Raw genomic sequence first — 22,306 nt, forward strand, 5'->3', positions numbered from 1 at the left:
TTCCAAGATTTTATTAATGTGCGTGGGCCTCAATCACGGCGACTCTCATTTTCTCAATTAGAGGGAGTAAAATTCACCTCCTTTGAGAATCTTATCTTTTAGGCTCTCTTCCGCGGTTCATCACAAGTGATGAATAAATCCTTCATATTCTCATTTCTGGCCATAGCTTTTATACAAGTGGCATAGGACCTTGAATCCTCACACCAGGAGTGAATTTTATGGTTGAATTCTTTCTAACATGTCAGGGCAATTTGCATTGCTCTCCAGTATAATGAAGAATTCAAGCATGATGCGGATGATTATGGATTTTAGAAGTGAGGATGGATGATTTCCAAAATTTCCTATCCGGGTGGTTTCCCTTGCGCTGGGGCGCCTCTCTATTGTTAGTGAGTAGCGCTGGCCACATTTAGACACAGATTCTCCCAACAGGCGGGGCATTGCGCCCGGGTTGGTGTGTCAAGTTCTTCCCAGGCCCTTCCAGGGTTGTACACCCTGCCCTTTAAGGAATTTATACGGCCTTGGAGGGGGTCACGGAACAGGCCTTAACTTCCCGGGAAATGTTGGCTTCAAGACCCATTTTACCCCCCATAGACACCCCCCAACCGATCTTAAAAAAAAAAAAAAAAAAAAAAAAAAAAAAAAACCCAAAAACCAAAAAAACCCGGGGTGCTCACCGACTTTCCCCATCTCGAATAATAGTTCCCCATTTTTCGTGGATGGGGGGGGGGGGGGGGGGAGCAAAAGCAAACTATCTGCCGCACCATTTGCGTTGTTTGTCGCAAGCTCAAATCACTAGTTAGTTACCTACTGTATCTACGTCCTTCTAGATGATCGCAGACCTGTCATCTGGAACCCTTTATTTGCCTCTTTAACTAATGATGATGGTTAACTAAGTTAATGGTGATGATGGTGATGGTGATGGTGATGGTGATGGGCGATGACGATGACGATGATGACGATGATGTGATCAACGCACGCGGTCAATCAAGAGTTTTTTTCTGGAGTGTCAAAATGAATTCGAGAAGGAAAGTAAAAATAATAATAAACATTAACTCTGGGCTTTTTTTTTTTTTTTTTTTTTTTTTTTTTTTTATGGAGAACCGGAGTGGTGAGGTTTTTTTGGAGGGGGAAGGAACCTCGGAATCCACTAGTTTTCCAGAGGATGATTGATGTTGTTTGAGTTTTGGAAGGAGACTTCGCCGGTTGAAAAGCGGGTGGTTCTGGAACTCCGGCGGGAAAGTTAAATATATGGGGGAAGGAGAAAAAGAAAAAAGTTGAGAAAGGGGAGGATCTGGATGGGGAGGAGGTATTGTTTAGTCCCGTATCATACGGAGTACTGTGTAGAGAGAGGCAACCATTGTAGAGGATCGGGCAGTAGTGAGAATAGTTCGAGTTCGTTCGCTGACCATGGCCGGCCATGACGATGATGATGATGATGAGGATGATGATAACGGGCAGACAAACAACCATCTGCAGCCGCAAGCCGCGCCGCAAGCCCGGGATGCTGTGAAGTTACGCGGGGACGAGAGAGAAGAGCAGCAATCATCCACATCCAAGCAACAGTCGTCGATCCCCATGGGGCCCAGCCCTGGCTTCCTCGTCTTCTTGTGTCCTCTTCCTCTTCCTCTTCCTCTTCCTCTTCTTCTTCTTCTTCTTCTTCCTCGTACTCTTCCTCGTACTCCTCCTCCTCTTCTTGATCCCATTAACACCGCATTTTCCCTTCTCCAACCACCAACCAGCGCAAATTTGTCAGCCGGGAGGGTTAACTACCTCAGTCCAATTGGAACTTTATCCTCTTCTCTCTTCCTCCCGCATCGAATCGACGCAAGGACGACGAGGGGTTTCTCAACCACGACTGGACCTGGACCTGCAGAATACTCAAGAAGAATAATAGATAAATTAATTATACGATCCCGATCCCGATCCTAGTCCTAGTCCTAGTCCCACTCCCACTCCCACTCCCAATTCCAATTCCAAATCAACCACCACCTTGCTCACCGGGATGTGTCGTTGATTTGTTTTGAATCCCCCGGGGTTTGCCAGCGTAGGTTTCGAATTTTCATTTTCCACTTACCTACCTTCTTTGTGCTTTTCCGCCCGCTGTACTGTACCTTGTCCTTGTCGTTGTCGTTGTTGTAACTCAGAGTTCTACTGGTCTACGGTTCGCTCGTGTCCGAAATAATATGTGTCTTTTTTCTTTGCTTGTTATACTCCGGCTGTACCCTGCCCTGCCCTGCCCTGCCCTGCCCTGCCCTGCCTCATTCCTCCTGCTCTGCCAGCAGCAGGGCAATTGTTCAATTATTCATCTGGCCATCCCGAAGCCGAAGCAGAACCAGGGGGACACTCTCCGTGCCTCATCCTCTCTCCCCGTGGCAGCCGGTGGGTGGCTGGAAGAGCAAAACTGCGCTGGGGCGACGGCGGCGGCGGCGGCGGCGGCGGCGGCGGTGGTGGTGGTGGTGGTGTTACATCCTAGCGAGTTGTCATTGTGTAGAGTCCTACGATCCGGTGTTAGTAAAGGTGGCTGACCAGACGATTCTGCTGGTTTTGATTTGATATCATGATTCGTGATTCTTGATTCTTGATTATTCGAAGCGCTGTGTGTGGCCGTGTTCTGTTTTGCCCCTTTCCCGCATCCACACGTCATAGCGTCCCAGGCTTCGGTTCTTTTTTTTTTTTTTTTTTGGTTCTCTCCGGTCTTTTGTTCCAACCCTCTCTTTTAAACTTCCCCTGTGCCGCACGCTGGGAGATCCTGCTATTCGTTACCTTTGCGCCATATTCCCTAGCAAACTTCTCCCCTTTGCCTCCTCCCTCCAGACGACCGTTTTCGCTCTCTCCCGGGCGCTTTCAGCTAACCCAAAATAGGGCCTCGGCCTCCCCTCGTCCTCCACGCCTACGTCATAGCTGCCCCTTCCACGAAACGGACTTCCGCCCACGTCGCATTTTTTTTTTTTTTCTGGACTCCTCGTCTCCGCAGCTCCTCCACACCCCGCCTCAAGCTTGTTGGAATCTGGCTCTGGACCCAAAAGCTGCCTCGTGGTAGAAGCTTGTTTCCCTGCGCTGTTTATTTGTCGGTGTGGCGCGCGCGCAACCGCCCTCGCGGTTGTTGATATATAGCCTTACCATACAATCCACCAAGTTCGATGCCCGTTTGATCGGTTTACACTTGCCACCGTAATTCCTACCTACTACGTCACACCCCATAATTGTGATCTGTCCATTGTTGCTTGCTGCCGTTGCATTCTAGCAAACCATGCTCCCTTTTGTATCCATCTCTACCACAGCATGGCGTTCGCTTACCACTATGAACAACTTGGTTATTTGATATTCGACGTTTTGACGTTCCTGCTTTGAGGAATTAGAAATAATAATTTTTTTATATTATATATTTTATTTAACTGGAAGAGGGCAACACAAGATAAATTACGGATTCCCCTTCTCCGGATTCCCCTTCCCATTCCCTTTTACTACAACGAACGAGGGCTCCAGAATCAGAATCAGAATCTCGTTCCTTCCAAATTATGTCGGCGACCACCGCGTCTTTGCCATCTCCTCAAGCTTGGAGTCCCAACGTCGCTACTAACGCAGTGTCTACTACCCCGTTGGGAATGCCGCCACGGACACCCGCGTCAGTCGGCCAGATGGCGGCTCCCATCCTGGGCTCTGGAGGAGCCCTCTCACCGCGAGTCCTGCGCGATTCGTGCAATGGCTACTTCGGCGTCGTCGATTTCAATTCCAACAACCCGCCCAACTCGACAGCGGGAAAACATACGCGCAAAACCTGGAATTTAACGTCGGGCTCGCCAGGTGCTGGGAAACAAGGGAATCGTCAGTCCTCTGAATACAACTTCGAATCGGCTGGGTTTGTTGCTGGCCATAGAATCACGTCCAGTTTTGAGAAACAAACGCAGGCCCTTCGAGATAGAGATCGCAGGGCTGAGGAGAGGCGTGAGATGCAAACGCCCCCTTCACCACATGCCATCGACGCCCCGTTCGCTACTTCGCGATATGATGACAAGACTAGCTACATGAGCATCGATCCACACTCGAATCGCTCAGCAGGAGAAGCCAAGTCGTCGTCTACTCTCCCGAAATCTGTGATTCCGTTATCATCATCATTCTCTTCCTCCTCTTCCTCCTCCTCCTCCTCTTCTACTTCTTCCTTCTCTTTATCATCATCAGTACCGAGCCCCGCTTTAACCATGTCACAATTAAGGATTCCCCTTGGTTCTGAGAGTGGTAATGGCCGTCCCTCACGAATCACACTTCCTCCTCAACTCCCCCGCCATTCTTTGGCATGCAACAAGGTTCGCACGCTTCAGCGTTCTGAGACATCCCCAGCGTGTGTCGATCAGGGCAATGTCCAACTCGTTACACCCCGCGTTTTAGCAGCAATATTAAAGTCATCACCAGAAAACGCCACCCTACTTCTAGATGTCCGACCCTATCCACAGTTCGCCCAAGCAAAGATAAAAGGAGCATTGAATTTATGTATTCCAACAACTCTATTAAAGCGGCCGTCTTTCAACCTACAAAAATTAGAGGATACATTCACTGGAGATGAAGACAAGAAAAAATTTGCGCGGTGGCAGCAGTGTACACAGATTATCGTCTACGATTCTTCTACGACCCACCTGAAGGATGCGTCTCCCTTGATCAACGTGTTGAAGAAGTTCACCAATGAAGGGTGGAAAGGTGAGACGTCGATAATGCGCGGTGGATTTGCGCAGTTTTCCACCGAGTATCCAGACCTCATTGAATCCAATCAGCGCAATGAAGCTGCCAGTTTCGCCGACCAACCACGGTCAATTAGCCTTGTCCTGCCAAACAAGCAAGGCATAGCTGGCGGTTGCAGCATCCCGGATTCCAATACAGCCACCCATCCATTTTTCTCGAATATCCGCCAAAATATGGACTTGATAGACGGCGTCGGTCAAATTCCTATCAAACTACCACAGTCAATGTGTGGGAAAACCCTACAAATGCTACCACGTTGGCTCACGCGGGCCGTTGATGCTGAAGACAAGGGCAAGCTGGTGTCGTATCAGTTTTTGCAGATTGAGCGGGCGGAGCAAAAACGCATGCAGGAAGCCTTGACATGTCGCGTCTCATACGGTTCGCCTGGGTCGAAAGCTCCTAAAAAGAGTTTCTGTTTAGCGGGACTGGAGAAGGGGTCGAAGAATCGATATAACAATATATATCCATTCGACTATTCGAGGGTTCGGTTGCAAGGCGTACCCAGTGGTGGCTGCGACTACGTAAACGCGAGCTTCATCGAGTCCTCCCGCTCGAACAAAAGATATATCGCTACCCAAGCACCAATACCTGCTACGTTCAATGTAAGTGTAGCTCTCCATGACGTCTTTTCTCTCACTTTTTCTCGTTACCTGTTGATACTGATGCTGATTTTTGATTTTTTAATTTTCTTGCAGGACTTCTGGCGTGTCGTCTGGGAACAGGACATCCGAGTAATCGTCATGCTAACCGCAGAATCAGAGGGCCCTCAGCTGAAGTGCCACCCATACTGGAAAGCGGCCGACTACGGACCCCTCAAAGTGAGTGTATTTGCAGAACACCAGATCTCGCTGAATTCGTTCCCTTCCCCCCAGAGTCAGCAACAACGACGAACCCACGGACAACGCCGAGCCACCAGTCCATTTACACAATTTGAAAAGCCGCACGCAACCGAGGGTTCCCACTACTTCGGCGTCGTCGCCAACGATAACCGGCCGCACGCCATTGTCCGCCACCTTACCTTGACCCACACCGCCTACCCCTTCCAGCCCATCCGCGAGATCACGCAACTACAATACTCCCACTGGCCCGACTTCGGTGCGCCCGCCGAACCCGCACACCTCGTCCGACTGGTCGAGGAGGCGAATCGGATTGCGCATGCCTCTAACGCGAGCGCCATCGGAGCTGGCACTAGTAGCAGTAATAGGCCGGCGACGACGACGATGGAACCGGAGCCCGAAGGCCAAAGGCGGGTACTAGTCCATTGCAGCGCCGGCTGCGGGCGGACGGGGACCTACTGCACCGTCGATAGTGTTGTAGATATGCTGAAGCGGCGGCGGGCAGCGTTGGCGGATCGAAAGCAACCGGCGGCAGGGGGTCCGAGTGGGGATGGTGGCGACGATGCAAGCGAACAGGAAGACTGGCTGCTTCGAGACGATGTTGACCTGATCGCGGCAACGGTGGAGGAATTCAGAACACAGCGCATCAGCATGGTGCAGAGTCTTAGGCAGCTTGTTCTGTGCTACGAGAGCGTGCTAGAGTGGATTACGCAGCATGCGGGGGAGCTGGGGATGGGGGATGAGGCTGCGGATGAAGTGAAGATGAAGAAAGGGGTTTGATCCTGATCCTGACGCTGAGCGTGTGAGACTTTCGAGGGGAGCTTTGTTTTTCAATTACTATTTCTTTTTTTAAAAAATAAAAAGGAAGGAAAATAGTTTACGTTCGTAGAGATAGAGGCGTGCTGCGCGAGATGGAGATAGATGATAGACAGAGAACAGAGGGGATTGCGATGATGATTTCCGATGATAATTTATGTGGGGGAAGGGCCCTCAGGGTTTGCAGAGGAGGCCGCAAGGGGGGTAAGGTATAATAAATATAACCAATGTTACAGTTGACTTAGCATGTAATTCAAGTTCACTCTTGTGTGTTTTTTAACATTTTCAGTTTTGGTTTTGGTTTTGGTTTTGGTTTTGGTTTTTTTTAAAAAAAATAATTTTTTAATTTTTTAATTTATTTATTTTTTTTTTTATTTTGTAGTTAGTAAATTATAAGATGAGATAGTTATAGCAAATAAATAAAATAGAGATAACTAGGTATGTATGTATGTACTGTACATAGTTTAACTAGTTAGCTACGGAGTACGGAGTACAGTGTTCCATCCAGCAATCGCAAATCTAGCAATGTAGCAGCTAGCATAACTACAGCGTAAGTTTAATAACTGTTAATAAATACTTAGTTAATAAATAAATAGTTAATACATAGTTAACTACTCCGTACTCCGTACTCCGTACTCCGTAATGCAGATACCAGCTGGATACTGGTAGCTACATAACTAATAACTAGGAAACTAAGTTTATTAGTTTATTAGTATTAGTTAGTTTATTAGTTTATTAGTTTATTAGGTAACTTACTAGTTACGCAGGAAAGGCAAGGGAATGGAAGGCAAGGGAATGGAGGGGGTGTTCGATGGGTTATATACAACTTACGGGCGTGGGTACAGTAAAGGTACGGAGTAATAAATACATAATAGATTTTCTTGTGGTGTTATTTTATCTATTGGTCAGTCAGAACGGGTCGGGCGAGGGAAGAAAGAGGGAGGGGGAAAGAGGGAAAACCAATTTGTTCGTGTTCGTGGAGAGGAGTATGTAGTAGATCTATCTATTGGTTTTGTTTTTTATTTTTATTTTTTTGTTGAGGGGGAGGGGGAAGACACTGGTTCGTAAGGGATAAGTTATTCAGTTGGAAATGGGGGAAATTGAGTGGATGTATACTCCGTAAGGAGATGGGATTAGATGAATGTTACATTTATATGGGTACTTATATATTAGTGATGGGTTTCTGGTTTGTTTGAGAGGAAGAGAATGCTCTAAGATTCAGAGCTCGCCTCTCTGATTTGGCTTTATCTTTCAATCCGCTTCTGAGAGATCTCTCTTATCAATTATTGCCCCAACTTGGGTCATGTATGATTGATTATCACGCATCTTCTCTTGCTTTGGCTGGATATCTTCAAGGATTCAAGCCTGGTATGTTAAGTGGCTAGGTGGTTGAGTTCAAGCCCTCTGCAGACAATCCAGTCAAATTCACACAAGGATCTTGCTAAACGGAAAAACGCCACACCTCAACTACATCTTTCATACGAGCAGTCTCACCCAAATTCTGCTTCCGAGAATGATTTCGCGACCCTACGAATAGGCGGCCTGCGAGTTTGAGAAATCCCCAACGCAGAGGCGCTCAGGAATGGGCCTCGTTGATCGGCTCCGTTTCCGAGGAGCGGCGGAGCTCAAGGGGGAAGATGAAGTGAACAAAAACTGCCGCATTGCTCCTATCTCAGCACACCACTCCCAGAAAATACTACTAGGAGGCCTGCTACCTGGCCTCCTCGTGTGTGGCCGAAGTTGGTTACACCGACCGGTACGTAGCATTAGAAAAACCGAAAAGCGACGCCGAATGGTGGCTGAAGGAATCTGGAATGGGACAATGGCGTCCAGGTGGCCGTGGCTGATCATCCATCAATCCGAGAAACGCGCGCGATTATCTTCTGCAAGCGGGAGCATGGTTCCAAGATTACGACTGGACAATCTCGCCGCGTAGTGCCAGAGGTCGTCCAAAGAGTCACGATTTCGAGGTTCACTGATGACCCACTGTGTGGCCGTGTGTCGGAACTAACTAAGTCCGAATATTGCCTCAAATACTGAATATCAATAAAATAGATTGAATTGCTTATTCTAACTCCTAATAATTACATGATAATCAGGCAGTATTTATAGAGAAATCTGTGCTTAAATATACACATGAGATATTACTGAGCATCAGTGGGGCATTGCTTGGTTTCATATAGTGGGATGTTCCAGATTCTATATTATTCCAAAATCTTTGATAATAGAACTTACCAAGTTCTTGCTTTGATACCGTGAAAAATCACACCCTCTCTTGTCCAGCTTTTGAGAAGGATTTTCTTAGTGACCCGGGAAGCCAGCCATCTCTGGTGTTCTGGGCTTCGTGGTTAAACACTGCTACTGCGCGGATAGTAGTGCTCACGAGATCGAGATCTTTCATTTATCGAAAAGTATCGCAAAGAGTAGCAAGATAGCAGATGTCGTCCTGAAGGACTGGAGGGTTGTTTCGTCCAGCGGGTTCATAATTGATGCTGTGAAATACACAATGTCTAGCCGGAGCAAAAGCATTGGGCAATCGATTGGAGCTGCTCATCAGGCACAGAGGATAGGCATGGATGACAGTGATATTCCAAGCCAGCTGTCACTCTTCATTCTATTTTCCTCCGCTCATATCATCTTCTTCGCAAATATCGGGCTTGACAGAATACTAGTACTAGTATTCTGCGTGCACCCACGACAAGTCCCTACTAGGCAAGAGACGTATCTCATAAGAAAGAACATCAGCTTGCACATCTTTGATGCTGGGATAAAATCAAAATAAAAAGAATGAGAGTCGTGCAATTCAAATGTTTCTTGTTCGATCTGTTTTCTCATCCGGGAGCCAATATCTGAGGCTGAGGCGAGGTGACATTCCTCCACGTCCACAATATCAGTAGTTAGGCCCAAAAAAGCCCTGGTTTGCCTATAAACAAAAATGCACAAGTCATTATCGCTGTCGTATTCCGCGGTTGCTCGTCTATAAATGAATGCTCTGTGATGAAATTGCAAGATCTCAGGGGGCCATCGCTTAAATGTTTTTCCGGCTGGGGATGCCAGCAGGCACCAGCTCCACTTGGACATCGATGGCTTGGACAGGAACAGCGTCGATGCGGAGTATATCTTTATAAACGTTTCTCTCCTCCCGTCCTCGACGCAGTTATCGATCTCTACTTTCTTTGTTCATTTCGTTGGTACATCTCCTCGATTTCTGTTTATCTGGACTACTAGTAGCACTGACGAGTGGAGGTCAATGGCTTGACTGGATCCGTCGTCTGAGCCCCTCTCCAGCGAAGCAACATACAGTTCTCTGTTACCCCTACTATACTCACCACCATTTCTTAAACATCGTCCCACAAATCTTCCTGTTTCTTTATCCTGTCTCTCACTATTTTGTTCCAGCTATATAAAAAAAAGAAAGAAAAAAAAAAAAGAAAAAAAGGGACAAAGTACACCACCATCCCTTCCCTATCCAAAACCGGTATACCCCGGGCTTCCTAACCCTCCCTGTTTTCAACACATGTGCGTCAAAAAAATGCACCTCCTAAACCTGCCCACAGAACTCCTAGAATATATTTTCGACTTTTCTTCTGTCACCAGCTGCCTTCAAACAGCTTATACCTGTCGCACGCTCTTTGCAGTTCTCTCAAACTATCGCAAGGGGCTTTTGTACCAATTGTCTCAACTCCCCTCAACCCCTAGAACCCTCAGCACTGTCAATACCAGTCACAGTGGTGGTGGTGACAATAACGACAATGAACTCTCCTCTAAAGGCATAGCAGAGCTCTTTCTCTTGCTCCAAAGACGGGCAGCCCAGCAGCTGCGTGGCGCCAACTTCCACGCCAACCAAAGTGTATACACTTTTGACAAGGGCGCACCTGCCATTGACACTCTGGCTTCAACCATACACCGTGACGGTGATCCCAATGTAGCGTTGGTGCAGAAGGGTCTACCCAGTGTTTTCTTGTATTTTGTTTCTGGGGGTCGGATGGTACCGCGGGGCGTGCTGGAAGCCTTCACCGTATGTCCTGGGAAGGTTGAGGTGATTAAGGCCATTATTAGTGACAGGGGGAATATGGTTTCTGTATTGCAGAGATTTACGCCCTTTCCGGCAAAGGACGGTGAGAACGGGTCCCAAGGAGTTGGCGAAAGTGGAACTGTGAATGGCCATGGGAAGACGCCGAGAAACAAACACCCCTTCGAAGAAGAGGCGATGAGGCCGTACCGGGCCGAAAGCACACAGCTTGTGCATTACCGCCGCAGCAAGCCCGGGTCAGGATATTCGCGCGTGACGATTTCTGCCTTCCCGGCCCAAGATGAGTATCGCCCATTGGCAATTGCTGTGGCCGGTCAATATCTGGTGGCGATATCATGGCAGCATAAGCAGCATCCAGACAGACGTATGATTGTTGTCCATGCCGCGCAACAAGACGAGACTGTAGGAAAAATGAAACTATCGTGTGAGTTTTTCCGCTCTTTCTGAAGATGAATGTGTAGGAGAGATCGAGCCCCCTTCTTATAACCATCAAAACACGTCTCTGTTACTCGCAACAGATCAATTAATATATCCCTCATAGACCAAGTTTACAACGACAATATTATCATCGACGAAGACGGAACCATGCCGTATGACAACGGTTACCATCAACACCGGAACACACGGCCTATCGAACCGGTAATCCAAATGGCCTTCAATGACGGCGTTACGCAGCTGCTCTACTATCACCCTGCCTCAACAATATATGGCCATTTCCAACGCATCGATCTTATACCCGGTGGAGCAATAAGCACCAGCGGTCTCCTTGGCAACTCCTGCTGGGTAATATACCGCAACAACCTCACAATCAACAATGTCGAAGAAGACAACCTTAGATTCACTATCGCCATTCCTTTCTTCAGCACGCACGAGACCGTGACCAATCACTTGAATCGTGAGCAGTGCCACTGGAAATACCTGGCTCTCGGCACCGCGACAGACAATCGCGGCGAACTCGTGGCCTGCATCCTCATGACAGAAACCTTCTGCCGCTCTGTCCACTGCCATCACATCGAGAACCTCGACCGTGGTCGGCGCTTCGATAGCTGGCGCGTTGCTGCGCGGTTGGCCGGGTACAGCACAAGCGTGAACACGCTGCCGGGGATCGTAGCAACGTCGCGATGCGCGACGCGTCTGGCGATTGCGAATTGGAAGACCATCACGGTTTGGCCTTTGGACCCGCAAGCGATCATTGAATGGAATGCGTCTGGTGTCTACCCAGAGAACATGATTGATGCCGGCGTGACCGGTGCTGTTTTGTTGGAACCCGTGGTATTGGAGAGTGAGGCTGTGTGTTTCATGTTAAGTTTTGGGGAAGGGGAGGATGAGATTGTTTCGCTGACGGATCGCGGAGTTATGAGGTGGGAGATTGGGGCCGGGACAGTGGGGAGGAAAGAAGGGGCAGTTTTGGGGCTTTTGGACGGAGCTTGGGGGAACGAAGGGGAGAGTGAGGGGGAGGAGAGTGCGGATAGGAAGATAAAAGGAGCGGGCGCGGATACGGATGAAGAGGGACTCTTTGTATATGAAGGGGGTGAGTCGGAAATTGGTAGTGAGATGAGTGACGATAGCGAAGCGCAGGTTAATGGCGTCGAGGACGAAGAAGATCAAGAGATGGAAGATGCTGACAACCATAGTGATGGTGATGGTGGGACTTTTCAATCCTTTCTACCCTCAAGTTCTCATGTCCCACCATAAGTTATAACTATATCATGCTGGAGGAGATAGATAGTTGCAGGGCAAAACCCTTGTTTTTTTCTTTTTTTTTTTTTAATCTCTTTCTTCGAGAACATAATATGTCTGCGAGTAAACGCTTTATGACTGATTTCGGCCGTGTTCTCAATTCCTTGCATTGTGATCTGGTTTCCCTTTCCCTTTTCCCTCTTTTTTTTCTCTCTACAGTTGTTTTGCTTGCTTAAGCCGGCGTTTATTCCAGGTTTGATTCTCTTGAAATATCTCAGGGTAGTTAACTAATATAGAGTTGGGTCAATGAAGGATATTTCTCACGAAGCAGTGCGTCGTGTGGGAAGCGTAGCTTTCAAGCCAAAAAAAAAATAAATAAATAAATAAATAAATAAATAAATAAATAAATCCATGGACCATATTTTATAATTTTTTAGAAATCAGTAAGCCTTGGAAAAAAACGGCTGTATTTCGTTGTCCATTGTGGTTTTTCCTCAAGAGTTCCTTCCTGCTTGTAACTTACAGAACTTCCGCGGCAATGATATTTCTTTTTCTTTTCTTTTCTTTTCTTTTTTTTTTTTTTTTTTTTTTTTTTTTCTCATATTTTTTTCATATTGTTTTGCATGATATGGTTATTAGATTAGAGAGTGTGATCGTACAACCGCCGTGCATCTTTTACATACTATATTTATACATGCCCCGCCGAACAAGGAAAAAAAGTTCACTGCATTCTACCTCACGCATCCATCCATCTGTTCATTCATTGCATTCAATTCGCTGCAAGCAGGGTCTACCTGACTTAGCTCCCGTCCGCACTCCCCGTAAATGCTAGAATACCAATAATCCCGAGAACCCACCAATATCTATTTAAACCCCGGGCGAGGTTAGCGGGAACACATTTAACATCTAACATACAACAAATACATACATACATATATATATATATATATATATATATATACAAAAAAAAAAAAAAGAAAGAAAGAAAGAAATTGAAAAACGAGCAAAATAGGACGACGATGGGTGGGAGACTCACCTCTGGAAAAACGACTTCTCAATAGCTGCTTCAGGCACAGTGCCGTCCGGACTCCGCACGACGGCACGATTGAGGTGCGGGCTGGGGCTGGGATTGGAGCGGATGAGCTCGACTTTGAGAGAGCCCGCTTCCGTCCCAGCTCCTTTGCTATTTCTGTGCGGAGGGGAAGGAGGAGAGGGGGTCTTGATTCTCGTAGCCCTAGAATCTGGGCTTGACGAAAGGGGCGATGGTGATACGAGGGACGAGATGGCGGCGTGGTAGACATGGTTATTTTGATCGAGGTGGAGAGTTAGGGTTTGTGGCGTGTTTGCGAAGAGGGAGAGGGAGGATATGGTTCCGACCCATTGTTTCTTCTGGCTGCTGCTGCCGCTGCTGCTTTCGGTATCGCTGAGGTTGGGGTTGGTGTAGAGGCCGATGCGGACGAGGTCTGCCTGGGCATCGACGTTGTTGGAGGCGACGTTTTGGGGCTGGGGAGGGGTGTAGGAGTCGATTGTGTGCGTAAGGGTAGAGGGATCGTAGGAGATTTTGGCCAGACGGATGCGTTTGGAAGTGGAGGAGGAGAGTGGCCAGTAGAAGATATCGGCGGATAGAGGTGGTGCGGAGGCGGAGGTGAAAGCAGACACGGAGAGGGAGAGAAGGGAGAGGAATGCAAGGCGCATTGCGAACACGTATGGCTGCCCGTATGCAGCGGTTATAGAAACGAAGATCTACCAGAATATCATAACATATTTCGAGTTGGGCAGAGGGATTTCGATCTGCTATTGCTATCGCGCAAAGAATCGTGTAAATACTAGTGCAGATGGAAGATCAGGTTGCTGTACGGAGTACGGAGTACATACCTCGGAGTCACGTCACATGGGCAAGGTTCGGAGGCATCGTAACAATACGGTAAGGATGACCAATATCCCATCCCAGTTACATGTTTTGGATCGAAAATTTCAGTGCTCATAAAAGCATTTATTTGGAGACACAAGAGCTATTGGCTGTTGACCAGATCTATTGTCTCCTCCCGATTCAAAACAGCCTGCAGCCATAGCCTACTACGATGTCCACAAGCGATATCCGTAACGCGCTACATCAAGAATCGATGAAAACGATGAGGCAAGGACATTGGAGATCCCTCAACGCCTGGAGTTGCCATAGCCTATGGTTGGGTAGTTGGTCTGAAGTGATGATTGCAGGTATTGCGCAAACACGTCTCTCCACAGGCTGCCACAGGCTGATACAGGCTGATACAGCTACTAGGACGGAGTAACTGTGGTCGGATTACCAACGCAACGCAGCGGCTATCAACCGTCGCCTTCTTGGCTGGAGGTTAGGATATGCATATCCCATGATCCGGAGGACCAGTACAAGTTTGGGTTCCTTGGTGAGATGGTTGAACTAGCTTAATTAGCTTATGGACCCAGTGCTGCCTGTGGGGTTTGTGGGTTATGGTTCCGCCATCATCCAGCGCCGAACAGGGAACCAGGCATCATGCTGCTCCACCGCAGAGGAGGGTCGGCAAAATTGGGCTGTTAATAAGAATTGGTCAAGAGCCAATGCAATAGATATCAATCAATTTTCATGTTTCACAATTGATTTTACTTCTATGTAAAGAGAAGGGAAAAAGTGAAGTATTTCCTGTTTTACTTCATCATCTCATCTCTCCCTTCATATCGGGTAAGAAAACCGCGTCCTATCTCAACATCAAGTCCCAGTTATAGCCGCGTTGGAGAAGAACTAGCAGCAATCAACAACAACAATCTGCTGTCCCGCATGTGAGATATTCAATCAATATCGATTCCGAAGTAAATTTGTCTGCTCTTTTTTTTTTTTTTTTTTTTTTTTTTTTGATCCTTTCCTGCCAATCGCAAATCTAACTCTACTCTCCTCCCCTCTTCTGATAAGCTGGCCCCCTAAACACGAATCAGAAATCAACAACTTTTCTGGTGGTCATCCGACTGATCAATCTGGGGAAAGATGTTCTAGACCTATTGTGCGGCTTGCTCCTACATTCCTGCCATCCAGTCCGGTTCTTGCCCAGTCCAATCCAATTTCAAAAGAAGTCAAGGCCTGTTTGACGCCTTGCCCCCTCATCGTCGTAAGCAAGGGCTGCATCGCGGCTTTGCTTGACAATCCGGGCGGGAGGAGATAGACATCGTGAAACGGGCAGGTATATAGAGAGGGACTTGAAAGCCCCCTCTTCTCCCATCATGACTTCGCTCCCATACCGTCGACCTTCGCGCCAGATGTCCAGGCAAGCTTCCATGGATCCCCGAAACGAGATCTCCCCGCAGATGGACCACTATATCGGCATCGACGTCGGTACCGGTAGCGCTAGGGCCTGCATCATCGATAACAAAGGTGACATTGTGGGCCTGGCTTCGGAAAATATTGGCCTCTGGCAGCCACAACAGGGGTACTATGTAGGTTAATTTTCTTCAGATCTATATAATCTTATATCTGCATAATACTGATAAGTATATACCCAGGAACAATCTACAACAGATATCTGGCGTTGCATCTGCATCTCAGTACAACGCGCCATAAGCCAGCACAATATAAACCCCGCTTCAATCCGCGGCATAGGCTTCGATGCCACTTGCTCTCTAGCAGTGTTTTCCCATGACGATGACGAACCTGTCTCTGTCACGGGGCCCAAATTCGACACGGACCGTAACGTCATTCTCTGGCTCGACCACCGCCCCGTCGAGGAGACTGAAAAGATCAATGCCACTGCCCATAATCTCCTCCGCTATGTGGGTGGCAAGATGTCCATTGAAATGGAGATCCCCAAGGTTCTGTGGCTCAAGAATAACATGCCCAAGGAGCTCTTTGACCGTTGCAAATTCTACGACTTGACGGATGCGTTGACGCATTTAGCTACTGGCAATGAGAAGAGGAGCTTCTGCAGCGTCGTCTGTAAGCAGGGATATGTCCCTGTGGGTGTTGATGGAAGTGTCAAGGGGTGGCAACCCGATTTCTTGAATGAGATCGGGCTGGAGGAGTTGACTGAGGATAGCTTCAAGCGCATTGGAGGTGTCAATGGTCAGGTTGGTTTTTGTGTCCCCCTCTTTTGTGATTTTTAATATCTATACGTTTACAGAATCAAAGAGTCATGCAGAACTAATAACACTATACAGAATGGAGAATATCTCTCTGCTGGAGAACTCGTTGGGACTCTATGTGATAAAGCAGCCTCAGAACTAGGTTTGCCCACTGGAATCGCCGTAGGAAGTGGGGTTATCGATGCGTATGCCGGCTGGATAGGCACCGTGGGTGCGAAAGTCCAACTAGGATCTGACCAGCTGAGCTCCGAAGCAGCCAAAAACGACAGGTCCCAAGCCTTCAGCCGCCTCGCGGCTGTAGCAGGTACATCAACCTGCCACCTTGCCATGTCGCCAAACCCAGTTTTCGTTCCTGGGGTCTGGGGTCCATATCGCGACACCATCATCCCAGGCTTCTGGATGGCCGAAGGCGGCCAATCCGCCACAGGCGAATTGCTCAAACACGTTATCGAGACGCACCCAGCCTTCAACCAGGCGCTCTCCGTCTCCGAATCCTACCACACAAACATCTACGATTACCTCAACGAGCACCTCAAGGAGATGGCTGCGGACAGCCAAGTGCCATCCATCGCCTACCTAGGTCGCCATTTTTTCTTCTACGGCGACCTGTTCGGCAACCGCTCCCCAATCGCCGACCCCACCATGTCCGGCTCCGTCATCGGCCTCTCAAGCGATAAATCCGTCAGCGGCCTCGCGCTGTACTATTACGCAACCCTCGAATTCATCGCGCTGCAGACAAAGCAGATCATCGAAACGATGAACAAAGCTGGCCACAGCATCACCTCAATCTTCATGTCCGGCTCGCAATGCCAGAACGACATTCTGATGAAGCTAATCGCGTCCGCGTGCGGGATGCCAGTGCTTATTCCCCGCTACGTCCATGCGGCTGTGTGTCATGGTGCAGCGATGTTGGGCGCCAAGGCGGCCAGCGTGGATGAGAATGGCAAGACGGAGGATTTGTGGAATATTATGGATCGGATGAGTAAGCCGGGGAAGATGGTGAAGCCGACCACAGATGAATATGAGATGAAGTTGCTGGAGGTCAAGTATAAGGTGTTTTTGGAGCAGTGCTATAAGCAGCAGGAGTATAGGAGGGACGTGGATGAGGTAATTGAGGGGTGGGGGAAGAATTGAATGAGTATTTCCGTTTTGGGGTGGGGGGGTTGGTTTGGGTTTTGACGAGAGACCCTTTTACTAAATAACTAACGGGAAATATCAAAGTGGGTAGAAAGGAGGAATTGTGGGTTTGTTCCAAATTTGATTTTCCTTCCACGTTTTGGCCATATAAAAAAGTTAATGACACTGGCGTTTTTTGTTTTTGTTTTTGTTTTTTTTTTTTTTTTTTTTCTTGCACTCTTTTCGGACTTCCCTCTTTCATTGCTTCTGTTAAAAGCCACGCATATCATCACGTATACTCTCTACAGGACTTCCTGCCAATTTTTCATACATTGAAAGAACTGTGGCAGAGATATGCTTTTCATTGGGTAATGCCCGTTTTATTAGCATTACCTTAATATATTGGGCACATGAAGTCATTTCATACATCATATATCTTCAATCGGGGCTGCCTCTTTTTTTTTTTTTTTTTTTTTTTTTTTTTTTCTTTCTTCATTCTTAATCTAAACAAAAACTTCAGAACTGTCGGCACCAGCTCCGTTATAATCCACATCTTCCACTTTCCATCAAGAACTAAAAAAGCAAATAGAGAGCTCTAATGAAGCTAATGTTGATCAACAACCTAGATATATTCCCCAATTATGCCACTTCCAAGCTCTATGATCGTCAGGACATCTTGTGATTAATACCAATTACAGAAGATTAATAATAACAAAAAAACATAACTAACTAACCATATTAAAGCAACCTTGTACCAACCCCAGCCATAATCCGAAATCCTGCCCCCCTCCTCCCTTTTTCCGTCGACAGGCAAAACCACTGACTAGTTTGTGGACATTAATGAAAAATATTATCATAAATAGGCCTCACCTCCCTTCGTCCTACCAATGGTCCGAAACACAGCACTCTGGCCCATGGCCAAGCTATCAGCCGGATCAACGTCCATGGCGTTTATATCGTTAAAGTCAGACAAATAAAAACCGGCAATCACAAATAGGTATGAAAGGACAAGGATGGAACCCTTGAAGTAGTTACTCTTTCCCTCGCCGTACATGTAGGACAGGAGGAAAACGCAGAGGATCACGGTGATCATATCCCATTGTGGGAATATCAAGCTGTGTGAAAATAACAGGAAATTAGTGTTTCCTTCTTCTCTTGATGATATAAATAGAGGCCTGTATATAAACGTACTTGAAAGAGTGTTCTAGGAGATCCTTTTTGTCTATGAATTGGGTGTATATGGCGCTGAATAACACCAAGGCGGGGATCTGCAGAAGACACACTTGCAGGGCATATGCAGAACCGATTTCCATTGATAGAGCTATGTTTCCGTTGATGGCGAAGGAAATGGCATTCTATTGATAACGGTTAATACTAGACGCTTTTGCTTCTGTATCACTTCAAAAAAAAAAAAAATAAAAAATAAAAAATAAAAAATAAAAAATAAAAAAATAAAAAATAAAGAAATAAAAAACACATACCAAGAACTCCGTAGAATTCGGAACTAGCGCGAAGAGCGTAATGCCTAGAAACTTTTCATCTATATCAAAATTGTTCAGCACAGTATCAACTGTGTTTACCAATATCTCAGCGATGATCGCATAAAGCAACGTGGCACCTAGAAGAATGACGGAGCTCTTCATCTTGCTCCAATTGGGCGCGTCGTGACCACCCGCTTCCGCGACGTGGGTTTCAGCAAGCAGTCCGCCTTCTTCCACATCTTCAGCGTGAGCTGTGCTGGAAACGCCAACTGGTTTGTTATGTGGATGTTCGGAGGCGTGAGAAGCAATTGGTGGCCTTCTTTGCCGGGTTGTAACATCACGGGCTGCCACAGCAGCGGCGGTAGCGGCTACCTCTGCCACCTTACGGACAAACAATTCATTTTGTTCTTCCGACAGGCCAGGAAGGCAGAGAGTTTCAGCTATGTTATCATGGTCTTTGGGTGGAACAAGGTGGGGAGTAATATTTTGGTTTTCTGTTTGGGTCGAAGGTTGTTCCAAACTGCCATCGTTTGATTTTGAAGGAAGGCCAACATGTTTTAATGACTGCCCCAGAATGCGAGTGTACAGCTGAGAATCTCGAATAGACCCGCTTCGCTGATAAGTGCCTCCATGACTGACATGTTGGGGCCCGTTAGCGGAAGTAACTTGTTTGGCTTTTCCGCTGGAAAAATCGGAGTCTGGGGGAAGGAGATGAGGGGTGTGTGGGTGTGTAGGTGTGTGTAGAGGCTTTTTCTCATCAAGCTCGCTTGCCCAGATAATAGCAGCATGGGTCCTCAATGTAAACCAAAGCCCAATTACGTATGATAAGAAAAGCAGCAAAGCTGCAAACCAAGAAATCGGCTGCACTGCTTTCAGGAAAAATCTGTCCTGAAGTTCAGGTTTTTCTGAGAAGTAGCAACGACGACAGTCCCTTGGTCCACCCAGCCCACTGCTGGTACATGACATGCACTTTAATTCGTGCTATTAAAACAAGTGTGTAAGTACCCAGTAATGAAGGAGGGCCAGCATGGCTATGGAAAAAGGGGAGGGGGGGGGGGGGGGGGGGGGACTTTCCGGGCCCTAAACTTTATAAAGGAGCGTCGGTCCAAATGCCGCAATAGCAGAAAATAGGAGCATGGTCGACGTAACTCCAGCAGATTTAACATTGAACCGTTGAGTTTTGCGTCTGATGGCGCCAAAACACATTGACAGCCCGGGAAGAAAGAGGATACCCGCAAAAATACTCCCGATAATACTCCCTTCCACGAGCCGGGCTTTGCCTTCTGTTAGGGCAATGCAATAGAGATATACCTCGACCACCGTCGAAAAAAAGGCGTTGACAGCAGCACCTAATCCCATTGATGATTGAGCGGAAATGGACGCCACAGCTTGTCCGATGAAATATGCCAAAGGGATAATGGACATTAGAGCTAATGAAAATATCAAGCCGGAGTGAGTGATCCACGATTTTACGTTCAGCATCTGGTTTAAGACAAAATAATCTAGAATGGTGAACAGAACCACAGCAAGGAGATTGATGAGGAAAATGTTGGTTCCGTCGATGGTGTATTTCCAGTATTTAAGGCCAGCAGCGCGGTACGTACAAAGTAAGATCGAAGAAGAAGGCCGAGAGGGTGACCGAGTGTAAGTCGTATCCGAATGGAACGAAAGTGCCAAAGGGTGGCGGCGAAGATGGTGTAATAAAATGAGGGTGACTCTGCCCATGGGAATCCAGAAGACCATCAACCAGCAGACAAGAGAGACAAGGAGCATCAATGGACCGATCACAAAGTAGAACCACGTATAAAATATGACTCTTCCAAAGGTCCACTCCCCGCGGCCGAAAAAGCGTTTCTTGATCCTCAAAGAATTCTCCTCTCGCGATGCTCTTCCTGTCCTGCCAAGCAGGCTATCATTTTCACTAGCGGAGTCGATGCTATTTCTGCGACGTCCGACCAGTGACCTATCAGAAATAGGGCCAAAGAAAAGTCTTCCATGTTCAAGATCTCCACTTTGCCATTGCTCATACTCGCTGATACTGCGACCTTCACCTTCATCTTCAAGTGCGTAGTTCTCATCGGATTCGAGACGGACAAAGGATCCAAAAGGATAGAGCAGGTAGAGAGACAGGTGGGAAAACACTCTCCCATAAGCCATGGAATCGGGCGAAAAGCCCAAGAGAAAACAGGCAAGAGCGCCGAGAAGGGCAGCCAGCGCCAACCACCAACCGAAAATGATTGACCATAGAAAATTGGCCATATAGAGCCAGTTGCTAACTCGCTCTCCGGGCACTGAATGGATATCTCCCTCTGCGGTCTTTTCGACAGATCGAAGCTTCTTATAAAGAGCTGGTTTCCAGATCCTTATACCAAATGGATGGGTCTCATTTATGGCTTGCTGGCGGTCTTTAAGCGTGAAGCTTTCCGCATCACTCACGTCGCTATGAGAATCGTCGTCACCATCAACGCTCATGCTGCTGAGTCCAGAGGGCTCGCCCCGGTCATCACCTAAGCGGTTACTGGATTCAGCTGATGGTATATCATCATTTCCACTTTCGTCTCTCGAATCAACACGTTCGAGCATAGGTTGTTGGATGTGGGTACCCCTTCGACGAAGTGATGCAGTCGACCTCATGGAGGGGTGTTTATAAAGGGCATTGTCTTCCTCATATTCCCTTGGATCATCATCTACTGAGAATTCTTGTCCTCTATGTGGTTTGGTAGAAGTCCTGCGTAAGGTTGGTGGCTTTTTGGCTGTTCGTTCCGTCGACCGCCACGAGATGTGAGCCGGTCGAATGGGCTCGTATGTCGTCACGGAGCTTCCTTCCGTGCGAGATCCGCGTCCGCCTGTATCCTGCGAGTCCATTGTGCCTAGAAACGCGTTAGCCATTGAAAGGAAGATTTTCAAGTTTATTGAAGGCCTCTGACCATAAGTAGTCCTCCGCTGGGGTTGCGCTGGTCTAGGCCTTCCCAGTCGTTTGCCAGGTGAAGCTTGAGCGTCCTGTTCTGTTTCGATAATAGGGTTACTCTCTGACGGTTTTGAAGCTGATGAAGACAGTGATGGATCCTGAGGATCTTGATTATTCTTGGTGGATGACATGGTTTTGAAGGTGTTAAATCGGACAACACAAGAAAGGGGGCGTTCAAGAGAGATTGGCACGAGAATTCATATCAGTGCGAGAGTGAAATATGGAAGAACAATATATTATTCTAGTTCATTTTTGCAGTAGGTAGTGATATGGACGTCTGAAATACAGCGTGTGCCAATTTTTGCATGCTAAACAAAGCTATCTGATGGGATGTAGTGGAGGGATTGTCCAGGGACAGACCAACCCCGCGGTTCAACAGCATCAGAGACCACGAAATCTCCTTACCAGAGAGAAGGGGGATTGCTAGGAAGAGGACATATCCGCAGGAAATAAATGGCAGCGGACAGACGGAGATGCCAGGCCAGCAGCCCGTGATCTGTTGCGCAAGTCAGCTGCAGATGCAAGTGGCTGGAGCTAAATAAAGAACAGGCTTAGC

The 22,306-nt window shown here is 47.5% G+C and overlaps 7 protein-coding genes across 7 annotated transcripts; 4 read left to right on the forward strand and 3 right to left on the reverse strand.

Moving 5' to 3' along the window:
• Positions 1-3,518: 3,518 nt before the first annotated feature.
• HCAG_07675 (predicted protein) lies at positions 3,519-6,350 on the forward strand (the record flags this gene model as incomplete). The annotated part of the gene is made up of 2 exons (XM_001537316.1): positions 3,519-5,336; positions 5,430-6,350. The coding sequence occupies 2 exons, from the start codon at positions 3,519-3,521 to the stop codon at positions 6,348-6,350; spliced, it is 2,739 nt and encodes a 912-aa protein (XP_001537366.1).
• Positions 6,351-6,858: 508 nt separating this feature from the next.
• Positions 6,859-7,256, reverse strand: HCAG_07676 (predicted protein; the record flags this gene model as incomplete). Its single annotated transcript, XM_001537317.1, has 3 exons — positions 6,859-6,929; positions 7,009-7,063; positions 7,218-7,256. The coding sequence occupies 3 exons, from the start codon at positions 7,254-7,256 to the stop codon at positions 6,859-6,861; spliced, it is 165 nt and encodes a 54-aa protein (XP_001537367.1).
• Positions 7,257-8,892: 1,636 nt separating this feature from the next.
• On the forward strand, positions 8,893-9,168 carry HCAG_07677 (predicted protein; the record flags this gene model as incomplete). The annotated part of the gene is made up of 1 exon (XM_001537318.1): positions 8,893-9,168. The coding sequence occupies one exon, from the start codon at positions 8,893-8,895 to the stop codon at positions 9,166-9,168; it is 276 nt and encodes a 91-aa protein (XP_001537368.1).
• A 750-nt stretch (positions 9,169-9,918) lies between these two features.
• HCAG_07678 (predicted protein) lies at positions 9,919-12,114 on the forward strand (the record flags this gene model as incomplete). The annotated part of the gene is made up of 2 exons (XM_001537319.1): positions 9,919-10,843; positions 10,961-12,114. 2 exons carry the CDS (start codon positions 9,919-9,921, stop codon positions 12,112-12,114), a joined length of 2,079 nt encoding a protein of 692 aa, XP_001537369.1.
• A 784-nt stretch (positions 12,115-12,898) lies between these two features.
• Positions 12,899-13,794, reverse strand: HCAG_07679 (predicted protein; the record flags this gene model as incomplete). Its single annotated transcript, XM_001537320.1, has 2 exons — positions 12,899-12,962; positions 13,136-13,794. The coding sequence occupies 2 exons, from the start codon at positions 13,792-13,794 to the stop codon at positions 12,899-12,901; spliced, it is 723 nt and encodes a 240-aa protein (XP_001537370.1).
• Positions 13,795-15,330: 1,536 nt separating this feature from the next.
• Positions 15,331-17,319, forward strand: HCAG_07680 (conserved hypothetical protein; the record flags this gene model as incomplete). The annotated part of the gene is made up of 3 exons (XM_001537321.1): positions 15,331-15,543; positions 15,610-16,170; positions 16,261-17,319. The coding sequence occupies 3 exons, from the start codon at positions 15,331-15,333 to the stop codon at positions 17,317-17,319; spliced, it is 1,833 nt and encodes a 610-aa protein (XP_001537371.1).
• A 707-nt stretch (positions 17,320-18,026) lies between these two features.
• On the reverse strand, positions 18,027-21,881 carry HCAG_07681 (conserved hypothetical protein; the record flags this gene model as incomplete). Its single annotated transcript, XM_001537322.1, has 5 exons — positions 18,027-18,124; positions 18,172-18,416; positions 18,493-18,656; positions 18,783-19,763; positions 20,094-21,881. The coding sequence occupies 5 exons, from the start codon at positions 21,879-21,881 to the stop codon at positions 18,027-18,029; spliced, it is 3,276 nt and encodes a 1,091-aa protein (XP_001537372.1).
• Between the last annotated feature and the right edge of the window lie 425 nt (positions 21,882-22,306).

Source organism: Histoplasma capsulatum, genomic scaffold (assembly GCF_000149585.1).
Source record: "Histoplasma capsulatum NAm1 scaffold_9 genomic scaffold, whole genome shotgun sequence".
Classification (NCBI taxonomy): domain Eukaryota; kingdom Fungi; phylum Ascomycota; class Eurotiomycetes; order Onygenales; family Ajellomycetaceae; genus Histoplasma; species Histoplasma mississippiense.